The sequence below is a fragment of the Ceratotherium simum genome, chromosome 6 (genome assembly GCF_057802395.1).
Source record: "Ceratotherium simum simum isolate JZ-2026a chromosome 6, ASM5780239v1, whole genome shotgun sequence".
NCBI lineage: Eukaryota > Metazoa > Chordata > Mammalia > Perissodactyla > Rhinocerotidae > Ceratotherium > Ceratotherium simum.
Genome location: NC_141905.1, coordinates 61,430,882 through 61,450,139, shown reverse-complemented (window position 1 = coordinate 61,450,139; position 19,258 = coordinate 61,430,882). Strand labels below are relative to the sequence as shown.

The following is a 19,258-nucleotide window of genomic DNA, read 5'->3' as shown; positions in this document are numbered from 1 at the left end:
CTGCAGCCTCGGCGGAGCGTGGGCGGGGTTCCCCGGCTTCTGCAGTCGCTCGCGCCCGCGGGCGGGCGAGGCCGGCGGCTGCCGCACACGCGAGCAGGTGAGGGGGACCGAGCTTGAGAGGTGGGGGCCGGGAGGACGGAGCCGGGGGTAGGATGCTGCATTCTGGGTCCCAGAGCTGCTCTGGGGTATTTGGCCCCGGGTTTTACGCTGGATGTCGTGGGGCTTTCGTCAGCAGGTCCTCACCCGCAAGCCTGGGAGAGATTCACGCAACCTTTTTAGATAGGAGAGGAAGAGGGATGAAGGGGACAGCAGCCTGGGGCCTGGGGACCTCTGGGGGCCAGGGAATCTCTGGGGCCCTGGGAATCTCTGGGGGCCTTGGCTACAGCTGTCCCAGGTCCTGAAGCCCTGCCCTTGAGTCCCACGCCCCAGGAGCTGGCCCCCTACCCACATACACAGGAGAGGTGGTGCAGTGAACTCTCCTGGCCCCACTTTCTCTCACACCGCTTGAAGCCCTAGGGCCCTCAGTTATCCCATCTCCACTCTCTCAACCTCTACTGAGGCCCAGGGACGGGAGTAGATGACTCAGCTGAGAGCAGGAACGAGAGGTGAATGAGAGGTTCCCACCTACTTTGTTGTATAAATATCTCCAAAAGTCCACGATGGTGCCTGGATTGGGGGTTTCTCTGGCCAGGGATGGGAGAGGTGAGGGGCCTAAGGCATGGGAGGTCAGGATGCTCAAACTAGGGGGAAGGGTGCAAATTCTGGGGGGCAGCCTTCACACCCCTCCCCCAATCCTTGCTCTCCCTGCGCAGGCCTGGAGCGCACACTCCCGAGAGGCAGCGGAGGTGGAGGGCTTAGGGTCACTGAGACCCCAGTGCCGCACAGAAGGCTCATGGAGCTCGGAGCACGCCGGGCCTTCCTCTTGAGAGCTAGCAGGTTCCTTCTGGACCTGTAGGGCGCCATCCCAGTCTAGCCACCATGGCGCGCGGTTTTGCAGTGGGCTTCGACCCCCTGGGCCTCGGAGACCTAAGCTCTGGCTCTCTGAGCTCCCTCTCCTCCCGAGGCCACCTGGGCAGCGACTCGGGCTCCGCAACGCGATACCTGCTGAGGAAGAAGCGGCGGCTGCTTAATGGGCCCCCCCGTGGAATCCGAGCCTCATCGCCCATGGGCAGAGTCATCCTCATCAACTCCCCCATCGAAGGTGGGAGTGGGGCCCTGCCATGGTCCTGGGAGCTGAGGGGGTGGGTAGGGGACAGCGGGTGCCAAGTAGGAGGAGGCAGAGCCAATATGAGTGGGGGAACTCAAGAGATGGGAGTCATAGGGATGGGGGGCACCTGGAGACCCATACTCTCTTCCTCATCTATCCTTTTCTCACTTTCAGGCTAATCCTTTAGGGTTCCAGGATCATAGAGAGGTCAGAGGTGGGAGATAGGGGCATGGAGGGAGGTATGTGTGGTATGCTAGCCCCCAAGTGAGCAAGGCAGGATATTGAATTGGCCCCTCCCTCCCATGGACTCTGCCTTTCTCCAAACCCATTTGTGGATGCCTTTGGGGGTGGGGCAGGATGGAGAAGGACATCCTCCATCAAGCAGCCCACTGTGTGACCAGCTCTGTGCTGGGCTGTGAGGTGTCAGTGCGCAGTTGGGCAGAGAGAATTAAAGGCTTCAGGTGCAGAAGGAAGGAAATAGAGGTAGAGCAGCAAATGAGGGAGGAGAAGAGGAGGGTTGAGGGTCAGGGAGGGAGCCCCATGGCTGGGCCCTGAAGGAGGGGGACACCTAATCTTATGCAGTTGCTTAATGCTGTTTCATTGCACAGCTATTTTATGCCAGCGCTAGTTAGGTCCTACAGGGGACCTAGAGAGAAATAAGGCTCAATCTTCACCTTCCAGAAGTTTACAGTGTAGCAGGGCTTAGAGACAGAGCAATAACAGCTGGTGGTGGGGTGGAGGTGTCGCGGACAAAGGTTGGAGGTGGAAAGCACGGAGCACGGTGGGGGGGGGCAGGCGGGGCACTTAGGAGACAGCTTGGCTGTAGTGACAGATGTGAGGCGACAAAGAGCCGGTGAGCAAGGCAGGACCTTGAATGCCACTGGGGGAGCGGGGGCCCCCTGGGCCTCGGCTTTCTGTGAGCAGGACCAGATAAATATCTCCAGCTCCCCTCCTCTCTCTCAGCCAGCAGAGCTTCCCTGGCTGGATCCTAGACTGGAATTTTCAGACCCTGCTCCTCCCCTCTGACCCAGCTGGGCATCTCTGTTCCCCTACCCGGGCCACTGGGGCAGGGGTGGAGCGTGTTGCTCAGGGAGCAGACTTTCCTGCACCTGGTGGCCCAGCGTGCTCACCCTCATCATCCACCATGCTTGGCCTCACCCTCAGGTGAGCAGCAGGGTGCTGCTGAGGGTCACCACTGTCATTCTGGTCATAGAGCAGAAGTCCCCAGAGGAGCTAGGAGACATGGAGGGGAGGGGGAAGACCCTGCAGCCCTGCCCCTATGAGTCCCATTGTATTCAAAGAACTATGCTCTACCTCACCTCACACACCCACAGGCACTGTGCTGGCTATGGTGCAAGGGCTATGTCCACTGTCCCTCTAAAGATCCTCTTCCAGAAGTTCCATGATTGCTCTGTCCCTCTGCCTCACTCTAGTGCCCTGGTGCAGCCAGGGGAGCAGCATCTTCTAGCAATGGAAGTACTGGGGCATTGTTCTGACCAGCTGGCCCCTAGCCTGTCTGGGCTGGGAGCCTCTGAGCTCAGAATCCTCCCCTCTGCCTGATTACAAACATCTCCCAACTCACTGCAGCCTGCAACCCCTCCCCCATGTTATTATTGAGACCATTCCAGAGGCTGAAAGTAACTGAAAAGGAGAAACAGTGGGAAGGGGAAGACTGCCACCCACATCACCCCCATGAGGTCCCACCAGCTCCTCAAACTCAACTGGTCCCAGAGAAAATGCATTATCTTTAATCCGAACCAGCCCTTTCTCCTCACTCTCCTAGCTCCTTGTTTATTCATTCATTCATCCATTCGTTCTTTTATTTATTCAAAAAATACTTAGCAAATATTAAGCACTGTGCAATATACTGGGGATATGTTGGTGGAAAGGAATTCCAAAGTCCCTACCCTGACTGAGCTTCTAGTCTAGTGAAAGGAGACAGATACTAAATAATAATATGAATAAGCAAATAATGAGCAAGGATGGTAAGAATCTTGAAGGTACTAATTTGGATGATATGATAGAGTAGTGGTTCTCAGACTTTAGAATACATCAGAATTGCCTGGGGGGCTTGTTAAAGACAGATTGCTGGGTCCTCCACCCAGAACTTCTGACTCAGTGGGTCTTTGGTAAAGCCTGAGAATTCACATTTTAGTATGTTCCCAGGTGCTGCTGATGCTGTTGGTCTGGGGACCACACTTTGAGAACCACTCTAACAGAGATGATGTGGGAGGAGGGGGAAGGGACTTTCTTAGGTAGCGTCGTCTAGGAAGGCTTCTCTGAGAAAGTGGTATCTGAGTCAGGAGGGACTGAGGCCTAGGAGCCAGCTTTCTGAATGTCTGGGCAAGATATTGCAGGCAGAGAGAAAGGACATGGCCTGCGGGAGGAACAGGAAGGAGGTCAGTGTGGCCAAATCTCAGTGAGGCCAGGGAGATGAGGGTAGAGAGGGGCACAGAGGAAAGCCCATGGAGGGCCTTGTTAGGCATGGGGGGAGTGTGGAGTTCCTTCTAGAAGCAGGGGCAGGCATTAAAGTTTTTCGTCAGAGGAAAGGCATGGTATGTTATACAGGCTGACTCTGGCCATTGTGTAAAGGATGGATTAAAGGGGGCAAGAACAGAAGTGGAGAGATAGTCAGGAGGCAACAGAGTGCCTGGAGGGAGAGCTTGGTGGCCCAGGCTAGGGCAGTGGAGGTAGAGAAGGTTCCATCCTCAGAGGCCCCAAGCTCCTAGGCTCAAAACCCCAGATTTGGCACCCCCTGGCCCAGGGCCCTAGGAAGGCCCAGGGAGGGACTGAGGAGAAAGAGCGCTGGCAGGTGGGAGAGCAAAAGTCTCCCTAGCTGGGCCGAAAAGGTCCTGAGGCCTGTGCAGACAGAATCAGCCAGGAAGCCCCAGGATCTCCCCTGTCTCTCCTGTATCATCCCTGCCCACAGGCTCCCCTTGGGGACTTCTTCCTGAGCCACCCTGGTCATGCATTGTAACCTGATTTCTCTTAGATCAAAGAGACGTGTGTGTGTATGTGTGTGTGGGTGTGTGTGATTTCTCCCTCTCAAACACAGCTAGAGTAAGCCTTGCCCAGGAAGAAATCTCACCTTCTCACCCGGAAGCCAACTTACCCCTCCAGTCTTCTCACTTTTCTCTAAGCAAAAGGCCTCCTCAAGGAGCCACCTCTGAGCCCTTGCTCCCTCCATCCTCATCAGTGCCCTCCCCTTTCCCTCCCCCCATCCAAATCCCACCCATCTTAGTCTTCCAAGAAACCTTCCCTGACAGCTCCAGCTAGGGACCCCCTTCCCCTGACTTGCCCCAGTACTGACTGAGAGGACTGCTCTGGGCTCTGGGTATGTACCGCAACATGGTGGTGTTTTGGGTTTCTGTCCTCGTGTAGTCAGGTAGCTCCTACATTCCTCACCCCCGGAATCCCAGAGTCTAGGAGATAAAAGGGTCCTCAGGGATCCTTCCACAACATCCCAGACAGGGATTTACCAAGTCTCAGCTTGTATACCTCCAAAGATGGGGTACTCACTCTCTGTCCTGGAAAATTCATTCCATTGTCTGACAGCTGGTTTTAGAAGGTTTTCTCTGAGTAAATCTGCCTCCATCTCACTCCACTATGTGGGCTTGGTTCTGCCCTCCAGCTTACACAGACAAAAACATCTAATACCTTTCACAGAATAGCTCTTCAACTATTTGAAGATAGAATGAACATACTCATTTCTGCTGCAAGCTGAAGAGCACAGACTCCCTCAACTGTGCTCTAGAGAGCGGAGTCTTGAACCTCTTTTCTATCCATCTGACCCTCAGAGTGGCAGGATTTTTAGGAATTTGGCCTATTCCAGGCCTGTGGGCATGGGAAGTTTAGTAAGCATTGGATACACACACATACACACACACATACCCCTATATTATGAGGGAAGGAGAACAGTGTCTTCTAGCATGGAGTCCTGTCCTACCTGCTTCTGCACCATCCTTGGCCCGTGGTCTCAAGATCACCCAGAGAGGACTCAGAAATTGGCTCCCCCCCCCCCATTTAGGGCCCTAGGTGCCTGTGCCCAGCAACCCAGCCTTTGCAGGACCCAAGCTGGGGAACCCAGGGTGTCCTCTGTTCCCAGAATGGGCGTGGAAGTCATGCCTGTGTCTCCCCCCCCACAGCCAACAGTGATGAGAGCGACATCATCCATGCAGTCCGGGTGGAGAAGAGTCCAGCAGGGAGGCTGGGGTTCAGTGTGCGGGGCGGCTCTGAGCATGGCCTGGGTATCTTCGTCAGCAAGGTGGAGGAGGGGAGCAGTGCAGGTGAGTGGGGCCCCCAGGGGTGAGGTCCTGGCTTAGGATGTGACCCCCACCCCAGTGGGGTGTGGGAGTGCTGTTATCAGGGATGGGAGGAAAGGGTCCTCAGATTTGGAGGGCTTGAGCCAATGGAGAGAAAGGGCTCCCTCCCAGGGCGGAGTGGGCTAATGGACCAGTCCCTAGTCTAATAGCAGATACTCAGCCCCTAGCTGGGAATCTCCAGTCTCATAGAAGTTTTACCCCAGGGAGCCTGGTCTGATGGGGAAGGCTCAGCCTCACGCTGAGGGACTTCTCCCAGTGGCCCACGCCAGCCACCCCCTCCCCCGGTGCAGAGCGGGCTGGCCTGTGCGTGGGAGACAAGATCACGGAGGTGAATGGGCTGAGCTTGGAGAGCACCACCATGGGCAGCGCGGTGAAGGTGCTGACGGGCAGCAGCCGGCTCCACATGATGGTGAGGCGCATGGGCCGCGTGCCGGGCATCAAATTCTCCAAGGAGAAGACCACATGGTGAGAAGGCCTGGCCCCACCCTGCCCACCCAGCACCACCACCCAAAGCCCTGGCAGAAGAGCCTGAGGGCGCAGGACTCTGCATGGGGCCTGGCTGGTATGGCTTCTGCTCTCCCTGCCCCCTGGCACTGGAAACACAGGGATCCTAAGGCATGACTTTGAAATGAGAAAAGGCCATGTCTCTCCCCCAGCCCTCTTCCCAACAGCTCTGCTGTCCCAGACCCCAGTGGCCCTGCCCCCTCGCGGCTGCTGCTGTGAGTCTGGGATAGTAACAGCGCCTCTCCCTCAGGGGCCTCGAGGGTGTGACATGGGGCCTGGCACTCTATAGCTGCTCAATAAAAAGAGGAGATTAGGATGGTTCCCCAGATTTGATGAGATCTATGTCCTACTGAAGCTCTGAGGCCTGGGGAGACCCTCAAAGGCAACCCCTCCTTTCCCATGCAGTTGTCGGGGTGGACGCGAGGAGAGGAAGTGGGTGGTGGTGGATGGGGGGCCCATGCTGAGGGCCCCTTGCTGTTGTCCCAGGGTGGATGTGGTGAACCGGCGGCTGGTAGTGGAGAAGTGCAGTTCGGCGCCGTCGGATAGCAGCTCAGAGGATGGCGCGCGACGCATCGTCCACCTGTACACAACCTCGGACGACTTCTGCCTGGGCTTCAACATCCGCGGGGGCAAGGAGTTTGGCCTGGGCATCTATGTGTCCAAGTGAGGGCCTAGGTCAGGGGTGGGGCTTGGGGAGGGGTCAGGGGTCACCAGGAGGAGGGTCAAGGAGTTTGCCTGGGGCATTGCTGTATCCAGGTGAAGAGAGTCTGGAATGGGGTGAGGGAGGGCAGGCCAGGTGGCCTATCAGACAGCCTCCTGTCTGACCCCAGAGTGGACCATGGCGGGCTGGCTGAGGAGAACGGCATCAAGGTCGGGGACCAGGTCCTGGCGGCCAACGGTGTCAGGTTCGACGACATCAGCCACAGCCAGGCCGTGGAGGTGCTGAAGGGCCAAACACACATCATGTTGACCGTCAAGGTGGGCAGGACTGTGGGAGTCAGGGAGAGGCCAGACTGTAGGAAGGACTTCCCAGAGCACTCTAGTACTTAATTATGCCCATTGCTCTGCAATTGATGACTTTTCCACAGCCACGTGAGAGATAGGGCAGGTACTGTTCTCATCCCTATTTCACAGAAGAAGAAACTGAGGCTATGAGAGGCAAAGTAACTGAGGAAGCAGAGTCAATTACTCAGCTGGTCAGTAGTAGGGCCTGGCTCCAGGCCTGTTCCCCAGACTCTTAGGGCAGTGCCCTTTCATATGAGTGGTGGAGGCCGGGGGTTGAAAGGAGAAAATGTCCCACTGAGAAGGGTGGGGTGGTAACTGGGCTTGGGGCAGAACCTGGGTGGCGGGCATCCTCGAGACCCAGGGCAAGGACTGGCTGAGCCAGAGATTGGATTTCAGGGGAGACGCTTGGATTCATTATTCATGTGGGTCTCACACTTGCCCGAGGATCAGGTCCTCTCATTCTGGCTCCTGGAGGAAGCAATGCCTCCCTCTCCCCTAGTGCCCAATCCCGGCCCCACTCCACCCTTCTCCCTTTCAGGGCCTTCACCCGTCTCGCCATGCAGTGCCTCCTCTGCCATCCCCCCACCAGCACCTCTATTTCTCGCCTCTCCCACATCCCCTGTCTCCCTTTCCTTCCTCTCAAATTATCCCAAACACTCCTCTCTCCCACCTGCCCCTCATTCATTCATTCAGTATTTTTGAGTACAGACTCCATGATGGCCTCTACGCCAGGTCCTAGGGCTGTAAGAGTGAACAAGACGGGCAAGGTCTCTGCTGCTGGGGGGAGACGACAAATAAACTAGATGCCCGCAGACGGTGACAAATGCTATAAGGAAATTAACGGAGAGATGGGATGGGGTAATTTGAGAGGCCCTATTAGCCAGGGGGTCAGGGCAGGCCTCTCTGAGGAGGCAACACCTGAAGAGGGAGAAGGAGCTAGCCATAAGATGAGCAGAAGAAGGAGAATCCAGGCAGAAGCATCCACAAGTACAAAGGCCCTGAGGTATAGAGGGACTTGGTGTGTTCAGAAATGAAGTGGCCCGGGTGGCTAGAGCATGATGAACTTGGAGGAGAGTAATGGGGCTGAAAAGTTTACTCCTGTCTCATCACTCTTCCGTTCTTACACTCCCTTCTCACCCATTCCTTCATGCCCTCCTATGTCCACCATGCCCTCCCCAGGAGACTGGCCGGTACCCTGCCTACAAAGAGATGGTTTCTGAGTACTGTTGGCTGGACCGCCGTAAGTGGCTCAGGCCCCCAAGGTTAGAGGGAAAGGGCTGAGGTCGGAGGGTGGGGCCGGAGTCTGAAGAATAAACAGGCAGGTGGACCAAGATCTCCGCGGGACTTTCACACTGCCCAGAGGCATGGGCTCTCCTCTGAGAAATTGCAGGTTCAGTTCCAGGCTCTCCTGGGGGCTGAGTCCCAGGGGGCGAATGGAGGAGAAGTGACTTGCCTAAGGTCTTGCAATGTGTCATTGGCAAGACCGCTGAGCAGCCAGTTCCCAAGACCCTGTTCTTCCAACCTTGGCTGCTGCCCAACGCGCCCCCACCCCCAAGCCCAGGGGTGGTCTGCAACCCAGGCAGGGCCCTGAGATGCCCCTGCCTTCCCCACTGCCCACAGTGAGCAACGGGGTGCTGCAGCAGCTGTCCCCGGCCTCTGAGAGCAGCTCCAGCGTCTCTTCATACGCCTCCAGTGCCCCCTACAGCTCAGCTGAGGGCTCGGGCTCCCTGCCCTCAGACCGCATGGATGTCTGTCTGGGGCCTGAGGACCCGGGCGGCCATGGCCCAGGCTGGGGCCGGGCAGACACAGCTATGCAGACAGAGCCCGACATGGGGGGCCACATGGAGACCTGGTGCAGTGTGCGGCCCACCGTCATCCTCAGGGACACAGCCATCCGCTCTGATGGACCCCCGCCCACCCGCCGCCTTGACTCTGCACTCTCTGAGTCCCCCAAGACTGCTCTGCTGCTGGCCCTCAGCCAACCCCGGCCCCCTATCACACGATCCCAGAGCCACCTGACCTTGTGGGGTACGTGGGGGATGGGTGGCTGCTGCTCTCTCTGAAGCCCCCATCCAAAACCTCATACCCTGTCCTGGGCCCCAAACCTCTCTTTGCCTCAGGCTTTGCCCCAGCCCCAGCCCCAGCCCCAAACTCAGCCCCAGAATACACTCAGACCCTGCTCTGGGCTCCATTTTAAACCAGTCCCAGGCCCAAAACCATCCTGTCAGCTCTGGGCCCCAAACCAGCCCTAAGCCAGCCCCTCCATCCTAGACCTCCCAGGCCTGTCTACACACACACACACACACAGCCACTCCAGCCCTCGAGGAGATTCCTCACATGGCCGTAGGTGTGGGGTAGGGGAGAGGTGGAAAGTTGGAGGAGGAACACTACCCCCACCCCCATCCCCATCCCATCCCTACCTCCCCACATGGCTGCAGATCCTGTCTGCCCCCTACTCTCCCTTCTCTCTGCCCCTCCCCACACCCCTGCCCCTTGGCCTTCCCTTCTGCCCACCCTCTAGCCCCCCGGGTGCTCCCTCGTGTCTGCAGAAGAGAAGAAGCAACGGAAGAAGAAGTCAGGGTCCCCTGGGGAGAAGGGGGCCCTGCAGCGCTCCAAGACACTGATGAACCTCTTCTTCAAGGGAGGGTGGCAGGGGCGGCTGGCAGGGGACGGGTGCAGAGAGGCCTGGACGCTGGACAGAGGGAGCCCGGCCAAGCCCCGCCCTCGCCTGGACATGCAGAAAGGTAAGTGCCAGGCGGGTCAGACGGGGAGGACAGAGGTGAAGTCCACTCTGGCGTCCGGCAGCTCTGGGTTGAAATCCCATACTGCCTGTTACTAGCTGTGAGGCCTACTCCACCCCGTGAGCCTCAGTTGCCCCATGAGTAAAATGGAGTAATAACACCTATTTCTTTAGGAACAGTGAGGAATCAGTGAATTAGTGTATGTGAGTCACTTAATACATTGTCTGGCACACACAAGGTGCTCAGAAAATGTAGTGGTCATTGTTGTCCTGCCTCATCTCCCCATTTCACAGAAGGGAAAGCTGATAGAGTCAGAGCATCAAAGGAAGTGGAAGAGCTGGGGTCAGATCCCTGTGCTCTTGGTGCTGACGGGGGAAGGGCACTCCTTTCCTAGAGTATTTGGCTTCACCTCCCTTAGCCAGAGTTCCACAGGCCCTGCCCAGTTCTAGAACCATCCTTGAGCAAAGCCATTTCTAGATCAGCGCCCAGGCAGAAGGGCCTAGGCAGGCTTCACTCATGTCAGGGGCTTCCCAAGGACCCTCACAGAGGGCCTTTCATCTCTTGGGTGAGATTCACAGACTGGACTAAGAGTGGCTGAGTTAAGACTCTTGGGGTTACCTGTGACAGAAACCAACTCCAACTGGCTTGAAAAAGCACTTCTTGGCTCGGCTACTGATCTAAGCTGGGTCTAAAGGTTTAAACAGTCAGATATCTGCCCCCTCCATCTTTTGGTTCCACTTTCCCCTGGATTGGCTTCATTATCATGCAAGCTGTGCCCACCTGGAGGGAAGATGGCCACTGTCACTTAGCAACCCAGGGACAAGAGAGCTTCTTAAATAGTTCCAGCTGAAGTCCCAGGCTCTCATTGGCCCAGCTGGGATTACATGGCCAGGGGAATCACTGTGCCATGGGAGAGAGGGAGGTGCTCTCATAGCCAGTCTGGGTCACGTGCCCACTGTGAAGTACCTGCACTGAGAAGGGGGTCCTCAGGTGAAATCAGGGTGCTCTTTCCAGAAGGGAGAATGGTTATTGGGTAGGCAAAAACAACCGGAGGATGAGGAGCTGGGCCCTGCCCCTCTCGGGGGTCTAAAGTGACAGTCCCATGGGAGAGATAATCTCTTCAAATTAGGCAGGCCAGGCCCCCTCCCTCGCTCTTTCCATCGCTCTTTCCACAGCCCCCGGGCCTGCTCTCTCCCGGCTCTTCCCCACCTCTCTGGGCACTCCTCCCTCTCCTTCAAAGGCTCCTCTTTTTCTCTCTGTCCCCTGAAGGTAGGTGCTCCCGCAAGCTTTGTCCTTGGGGTTCTTCTCTCCATACATTTGCCTCCAAATGAATCTCCATAAGCAGAGCTCAGACCGCACCCTCTCTTGGTCCAAACCTTCACTGCCTCCCCATTGCCTTTGAATGAAGTCCCTAGTTTGAGCCTGGCCTTCCAGACTCTCACGGCCTGGCCTCTTGCCTCCCTGTCCCACCTCCTTCCATCCTAAACTCTCCATTCCAGCCAGTGATCCAGCCAGTCCTGAGCCCCCCAACCCCCATTTTCAGATTGGAGGCCAGGGCCTCAGCTGAGCCTCTTTCTTCTTCACAGCAGTGGGAGTGGGGCCCGTACAGAAGTTTGTCACCTGGAGACTGAGACGCGGTAATTCATGCATCCCTCTACCAAGGCCTGGTTCACAGCAGAGCTGCAGATGCAGTGCATGTGGGGGACAGCTCAGGGGCTTTGGGCTAAACTCAGCTGGGGTCAAGCATGGGGGATCAGGCAGATAGAGAGGTACGTGTTGGCAGCAGCTCAAAGAATTGGATTGAGGAAAGGTAGGGTTGCAGGCAGATATTGGAGTGCCTTCTTGAGGACTGGGGAGCTTGAATTGGGACTCCCAAAGACAAATTTTGAGGAGATGAGGGAGCCTCTGCTAGAATTCCAATGGGGAACAGACTGTATGATGGTGCATGTTCAGGGGGTCCAGGGGGCATTAGGCTGGGATACCATTAAGGAACAGACTGGTATAGGGGTCTGTGTTGGGGGGCTGAGGGGCCTGGAGTGGAGCTCCCTTGGTGGGCAGATTGCTATGGGAGACCACGGCTGGAAGCATCTGGGCTAGGCTGGGATTCAGTCGGGACACCTGGGCCTCTCAGCCGGCCTGTTCTGGGTCTGACCACCATTGAGGGAAGCCCCACCTCCTCCCTTGATGGCTCCTGGCTCCTTCATCATACTCTTTGCTCCTGCCCTGCAGACCAGGAGAGGGGCCGGACCCTGCTCTCTGCCAGGTCCGGGAGCCCCTCCAGCCAGCTGCCCAATGTGGATGAACAGGTGCAGGCCTGGGAGAGCCGACGGCCCCTTATCCAGGACCTGGCCCGGAGGCTGCTGACTGACGACGAGGTGCTGGCAGTCACCCGCCACTGCTCCCGGGTGAGCCTCCAGCCTGCCCTCAGCCCCAGCACATGGTCAGTCAGCCACCCAGCCCCTCATTCATTCAGTCCACTGTTTGCTGACCAGTATCTGGTCTGGTCACCAATACTGGTGGGGCCAGTATCTTGACACAGTATCTCGATGCTCTGGAGCCAGTAGTCAGTAAAAGCAGAGTCACACACACACATACAAACTTGCTGACCTCACAGCCAGGAAGGGGAGATAGACAATAACTAGAGTGACACCCGTAGTGACAAATTATGTGAAGTGTGGTCAAGGAAAAGAGCATGAGAAAATAACCCAAGAGGCACAAATTAGATGGTACAGTCTGGGAGGGTTTCCTTGAAGAGGTGATATTTAAGCTGAGGAGAGGGCCTGCCCAGTGGCTTAGCGGTTAAGTGTGCGTGCTCCGCTACTGGCGGCCCGGGTTCGGATCCCGGGCACGCACCGACGCACCACTTCTCCGGCCATGCTGAGGCCGCGTCCCACATACAGCAACTAGAATGATGTGCAACTATGACATACAACTATCTCTACTGGGGCTTTGGGGAAGAAAAAAAGGAGGAGGATTGGCAATAGATGTTAGCTCAGAGCCGATCTTCCTCAGCAAAAAGAGGAGGATTAGCACGGATATTAGCTCAAGGCTGATCTCCATCACAAAAAAATAAAAAAATAAAAAAATTTCCTAAGCTGAGGAGAGGAGCCAGACAGGTGATGAGGAGGGGATGTGAATCCCTGCAGTCCCCTACCTCCATTCTCCTCTAACCCCAGCCCCCCACCCCCACCCCATGCCTCCATCTGCTCCTGGGTCAGACAACAGGCCTAGCCTCATGCCCCCTTCTCTGTTACCGGAGTAAGTAATCTTTTGTCCCCCCACATACCGCAAGCCTCCCCCAACACCTACACTGCTGTTTTCTGTTCCCTTCCATTTCGAACAAACCAGAGGGTCCCAGGGTGGGATGGAGGTTAGATTTGAGGGAGTCTTGTAGCCTGAATGTGGGGGAGGCTGCGGGAGGCACAGGTCACCCCTCCATGAGGACTGGAAGCCCCTCTCCTATTCCTCTGTCTCAAGAACCCGCAGGTTTCCTGTGATGGGCTCGCTGTGATGAATCCGTGTCAGTGCACACGTGAGCCTGTGGGCAAGGGCAAGCAGAGGAGTTTCAGGAGTCGTTTGTGGTTCCCACACTCCCTTACCTTGGTCAGGGCAGGGAGTTGTATGTCTGTGTTAATGTGTGCATTTGCGTGTCTGTGGAGTACCTGGGTTTGTGTCGACTTAACTGTGATTATATCTGGGTGTGTGAGTGTGCGTGTGTCTGGTTAAGGCATGTGTGTGTCACCTGGAGACTGAGGCGCGGTAATTCATGCATCCCTTTACCAAGGCCTGGTTTACAGCAGAGCCACAGATGGGGGTGCATGTTGGGGGGCAGCTAAGGGGCTTTGGGCTAAACTCAGCGGCACGCTCAGCTCTGAGCGCTAAGTGGCGGGGGGGGGGGGGGCGTGAGCCTGCAACTCTGAGGTCTGGCCACTAGGTGGGGCGCTATGTCTGTTTCTTTGGTGAGCTCATTTTCCCTCATCCCTCTGCCCCTCCCACCCTGCCCAACCCAGGACCGCCTCCTGCTGTGCCCCCGTAGCACCTGGGGAGCTCTGCATACCACGCAAACCCGACCCAAGCCCCACCCACACCAAGAGATCAGACCCTGTCTGGTGGAGTCCTGGCCGGAATGATTAGGAAAGCTCCCCTACTGACTCGAATGTGTGGCGGCGAACCCCAGCCTTCCTTCTCTCTCTCCTTCTGAGCCCTCTCTCCACAGCCGCAGACCAGGCACTGTAACCCACCTCTCTGATCACGTTACACTCCGCAAGCCCCCTTGTGACCTCTTATCTTTGGCAGAACACAGTGGAGTACAAGTTCCTTATCCTCATATTCGAGGCCCTCCCTGATTTGACTCCCCAACCTGCTAACCTCAGCTTTCCCACAGTGACCACTTCACCACGTCATCATCTTCCCCTGGTCAGGGCGTAGGTTTTTTTTGTTTCTTATTTTTTTTTTGAGGAAGATCAGACCTGAGCTAACATCCATTGCCAATCCTCCTCCTTTTTTTTTTTCCCCTTTTTTCCCCCCAAAGCCCCAGTAGATAGTTGTATGTTATAGTTGCACATCCTGCTAGTTGCTGTATGTGGGATGCTGCCTCAGCATGGCCGGAGGAGCGGTGGGTCCGTGCGCACCCAGGATCCGAACCCCGGGCCACCAGTAACAGAGCAGCTGCACTTAACTGCTAAGCCACAGGCCAACCCCATACCGTGTAGATTTATGCAGGTTATGAATTGCACAACTCACGTTGTAGTCACAACCTGCACAGCCTACACGGATGCCCTTCATGTACCCCCTGATCAAGTTAAACCTCTTTCTACCCATTACTCCACATCACTCTTGGAGCACTTTCCTCCCAACTTCATGCTGTTCTCTGCATTTATCCTTAAGAGTCAGTGTCAATGTCACCACCTCCATGAAGCCTACTCTGATCTTCCGAACTCTCATTGCCAGTGGTTTATAGTTCATTGGGGCATGTGGCTCATTCTGCCCCTCATCCCCACTAGACTGAGTTCCTGAGAATCTGGAACAGAATCTTTGTCGCTGTGCCCCCACTGCCCAGTACAGGGCCTGGTACTTACTAGGCGCTGAATGCATGTTTGTGGGCTTGAAGTGTGTGTACATATGTGACTGGTTCTGTGCAATTATGTGTCTCTCTCTCCAGACAGAAGGGGATGCATTGTCAATATGTGTATGTGTGGGTCCTTGTAACTTTGTGTGTGGTTTAGGGCCACACACATAGTTTATATTTATTCATTTCCGGATATTTATGAATGTCCCATTCTGACCACCAGGGCATGCTATTTCTGCCTATGCCCTACGGGGATGCTCTGTCATCCTGAATCAGTACGTGTCTCCCTCTCACCACCAGGGGGCAGTGTGCTATCCAAGTAGGGTGGCTTCCAGTTTGCCAGTTTGCGTCGGTAGGGTAAGGTGGGGCTAGTGGCATCTGGGCAGTGCCAGGCAGAGGGCCTCCACCCCGGGGTACTGGCTGGAGAAGCTTTCTGTGGGGCCACCCCTTCCCCAAGGTCCCCATTCCAGCCCAGAACAAAGCCTAATTTGTAGGTCTGTGTGCAGACACGTGCTGGGACAGCCAGGCACACAGCCCAGTGTTTGGCTCAAATTCCTTCCTTCTGCCTGGAGGTGGGGGTGGGGAGGAGAGTCCATTCCCTGCACATCCTCTTCCGGGACCAGAGCAGGCCAGAGCCAGACTTTTCAGGTTCCAGTCCCTGTTTGCACTTCCTTATCTGCATGGCCTTGGGCAAAGTCCTTCTCTCTGAGCCTCAGTTTCCTCATCCGTAAAACAGGAATAATTAACGCCATCTCTCAAGGTGGTTGCTAAATGAGAGACCATGTGTAAAAGTCTTAGAAAAGTGACTGTCCCAAAGCTGTTATTGTTGTCGTTGCTATTACAGGTCTGTTATTATTATTGCAGGCTTCCACCTATTCACCAAGACCATCCTGTGGAGAGCCTGGGGTTGGGGAGAACCTTTCCTAAACGTGGGGGGCCCCTGCCTGCCCAGGCATTCCCCCTCACCCAGTTCTGGAAGTCGCTGCTGCTATCTGACCTGTGGTGCCTCTCTCTGCAGTATGTGCATGAGGGCCGTGTGGAGGATCTGGTGAGGCCCCTGCTGGCCATTCTGGACAGGCCCACGAAGCTGCTACTGCTGAGGGACATCAGGTGGGGCAAGGATTGTGGGCAGGAAGAGGACCCCTGATACCTCCCCGAACCTCCCCCGGGTTGAAGCCCCTCCTGGCACCCCAGCACTGAGCCCTTGCCCACCCCCCATCTCTTGCCCTCTCCCAGGAGTGTGGTGGCCCCCACGGACCTGGGCCGCTTCGACAGCATGGTGATGCCCGTGGAGCTGGAGGCTTTTGAGGCCCTCAAGAGCCAGGCAGGTCAGCAGCTGCGGGGCAGGACTTGTGGACACTGAGCCCCAGGTGGGGGTGGGGGTGGGGTCTGCCAGTGGAGAGCGGGGCAGAGATTGCCTGAGCCTCTTCAGCTGTGTCCATCAGGCGGCCTGGCAGGGGGGATCCTGCCTCTGACCTGTTCTTCTCTCCAATCAGTACGGCCTCCTGCCTTGAGACCAGCCCAGCAGGACACACCGCCCAGGCGTCAACTCATCACGCCTGTGCCTGGTCAGTCAGAGTCCCAGAGCCCAAGGAGGGGGCACACCTCTGGGGGATTGGGGAAGGGAGAACGGGCCTTCTGTCCTTGCTCCGTGCACGTGGGGTGTCGTGGCTTCATAAGTACGTGTGGTTCCCTGAAGGAAATCCCTTGTCCACCTGAACCATTTTTATCACATCCACTCACTACCTGTACTATTATTTACTTAATAATTGGTTTTAAACCCACTTACTTTTTTTCTTTTTAGTGAGGAAGATTGTCCCTGAGCTAACATCTGTGCCAATCTTCTTCTTTTTGCTTGAGGAAGATTGTCCCTGAGCTAACATCTGTGCCCATCTTCCTCTTTTTGCTTGAGGATTGTCCCTGAGCTAACATCTGTGCCAATCTTCCTCTATTTTTTATGTGGGATGCTGCCACAGCATGGCTTGATAAGCGGTGTGTAGGTCTGTGCCCGGGATCCGAACCCATGAACCCCAGGCCGCTGAAACATAGCACGTGAACTTAACCACTATGCCACCAGGCTGGCCCCAAACCCACCCACTTTTTAAATCTAGTCTCATTCTATGCAGTAATCTCTGAGAAATCACCAGTTTGGTGTGCAAGTCGTATTTTTTCTTAGACACGTTAAAATAAAACTGTAACTATTACAATAGAAAGTATTGAGATACTATGACAATAGAAGCCGGGCAGTGTCCCTCACTGTGGGGAGCACTGCCATAGGGCCTGAGCAAGCCCAGGCCTGGGTCTCATAGACCCTACACCACCAAAGGCAAGGACTGGGCATGGCGAGGTGGCCTGGGCTGGTGAAAGGGGGCAGCCTGACCCTCTTGGCCCTCTTCCCCAGACAGCCGTGGAGGCTTCTACCTGCTGCCTGTGAACGGCTATTCTGAGGAGGAAGATGACAGGGAGCTGAGGGAGCGGCTGGGGGGCCTCCAGGTCTCCCTGGGTGCCTATGCCCCCCGCCACCCTCATAAAGGAATCACCCCTCTCCAAGACGTGCCAGTAGATGCCTTCGCCCCACGCCGAAGCACCTGCACACCTCCTCCCCAGCCACCCCCTGTGGCTCCCCGGCCCCTGAGGCCTAATTGGATGCTGACAGAACCCCAGACCCAAGAGGACCCTCGACAGAGCAAGAGCCAGGGCCCAGCCCAGAACCGCAGCCGCAGCCGCAGCCGGGGCCGAGGCAAGTCCCCAGGACGCAGGTGTTCCCCATCCCCGGCACCTAGCCCCACCCCTAGCACAGCCAACGGGTGCTACCACAAGCCTCGGAAGGCCAGGCCCCCTCTGCCACGACCTCTGGATGGGCAGGCAGCCAAGGTGGGGGGCAGTGGAAGCCCCTCTGAGAATGGAACTGGCTGGACAGCCAAGGAGGCAGCCACGAAGGCCCCTAGTGGGGAGCTGAAGACAGTCACGCTGTCCAAGATGAAGCAATCCTTGGGTGAGTCTGGGCGCGACTTGGCCTGGCAGGGGGCACTTGGGTTTGGATGAGATTGGCAGGCTTGGTGTTGGGGTATGACAAAGGGGCCTGGGCCTAGGAAAAGAATCTGGGTATGGGGGTGTAGTTGGGAGGATCTAGATTTAGGGGGGATGGGATCTAGTGGAGTGAGTTGAGGATTGAGTAGTAACAGAATCTGGGGATTTGGGAGAAGTTGGGGGCCCTGGATGTGGGTACGGGGTCTTGAGTTTCTCCTGGGAGCTCTGGGTTTCAGGGGTGTGGCTGCACTGTCACCCGGTGTTTCTCACTCTCACTAGGCATCAGCATTTCTGGGGGCATTGAGTCCAAGCTGCAACCCATAGTGAAGATAGAAAAGATCTTCCCTGGGGGGGCGGCCTTCCTCAGTGGGACCCTTCAGGTGGGTGAAGAGCACCCGGGCCCTCTCCCTAGGCCCAGAGTTGAATTCTGGCAGGAGGAGGGGCAGGTACATGCTCATCTTCCAGCCAGACATGCCTAGACCGGGTCGTGGGAGAAGACTTGAGAGCAGGGGGTCAGGCCTGCAGGATGAGCAGGCCTAGGAGAAAACTCTGTCCCCTCATGCCAGCCTGGGCCTGAGGGCGGCCCATCCTCTTCCACCCCTGGCCCCAAGGGACAAAGGGCCATTGTCTGCGCCCCACCCTGCCCCCAATGGCTCCAGGCACAACAGTCCCATTGTCCATCCTCTCCACCCAGATGGGGAGGAGTATCCTAGCTGGTGGAGGTGAGAGGTTGGGTGGTGGGGTGGGGGTGACCTGAGGACGGAGAGCTGTGATTCTCCCACCCCCATCCCAGGCTGGCTTTGAGCTTGTGGCAGTGGATGGAGAGAGCCTGGAGCAGGTGACCCACCAGCGAGCAGTGGACATCATCCGTCGTGCTTATCGAAACAAGGCTCGGGAACCCATGGAGCTTGTGGTCAGGGTCCCTGGGCCTGGCCCACTACCCTTACCCTCTGACTCGTCTGCCCTTACTGATCAGCGCCTTCCTGCTGACCATTCCCCTGCCTGCTGACCCCTTGATGGTTCTGCAGTTCCCTCCCACTCCCTCCCACCACCTCCCATTAATGGTCTTCCCAGCAAGAGCCAGACCCCTCCCACTGATGCCAGGCTCCTCCAGCTGACCCTCAGCCCGGTTCCCTCTCCAACCCTCCAGACTCCAGATACTAACCCCATGCTCTCGCCACCTGTCCCATGACTCTCCCCTCTGACCTCAGATCTGCCCACTGACCCCAGGATCCTCCTGCCGTCTCCAGACCTTGCCACCAGCCTTACCAGCCTCCTGAGGACTCGGGCCCTCCCTCTCCTGCTTGCCTCGCCTACTCCCGAAGCTCCACACTGGTAGTTCAGGTTTCCCTCTTCCCTCCCCCGTTGTCACTGAGGCTCT

The 19,258-nt window shown here is 56.7% G+C and overlaps 1 protein-coding gene across 1 annotated transcript; it reads left to right on the top strand.

Annotated features, from left to right (window-relative positions):
- The first annotated feature begins 789 nt into the window (after positions 1-789).
- PDZD7 (PDZ domain containing 7) lies at positions 790-19,228 on the top strand. The gene is given in 16 exon segments (XM_014785658.2): positions 790-1,201; positions 5,353-5,493; positions 5,820-5,994; positions 6,520-6,696; positions 6,864-7,011; positions 8,218-8,278; positions 8,659-9,066; positions 9,588-9,782; positions 11,366-11,416; positions 12,009-12,184; positions 15,866-15,957; positions 16,084-16,175; positions 16,344-16,415; positions 17,249-17,842; positions 18,157-18,257; positions 18,671-19,228. Coding segments are annotated over 16 exon segments (3,105 nt in total). The 5' UTR covers positions 790-978; the 3' UTR covers positions 19,070-19,228.
- The last annotated feature ends 30 nt before the right edge of the window (positions 19,229-19,258 follow it).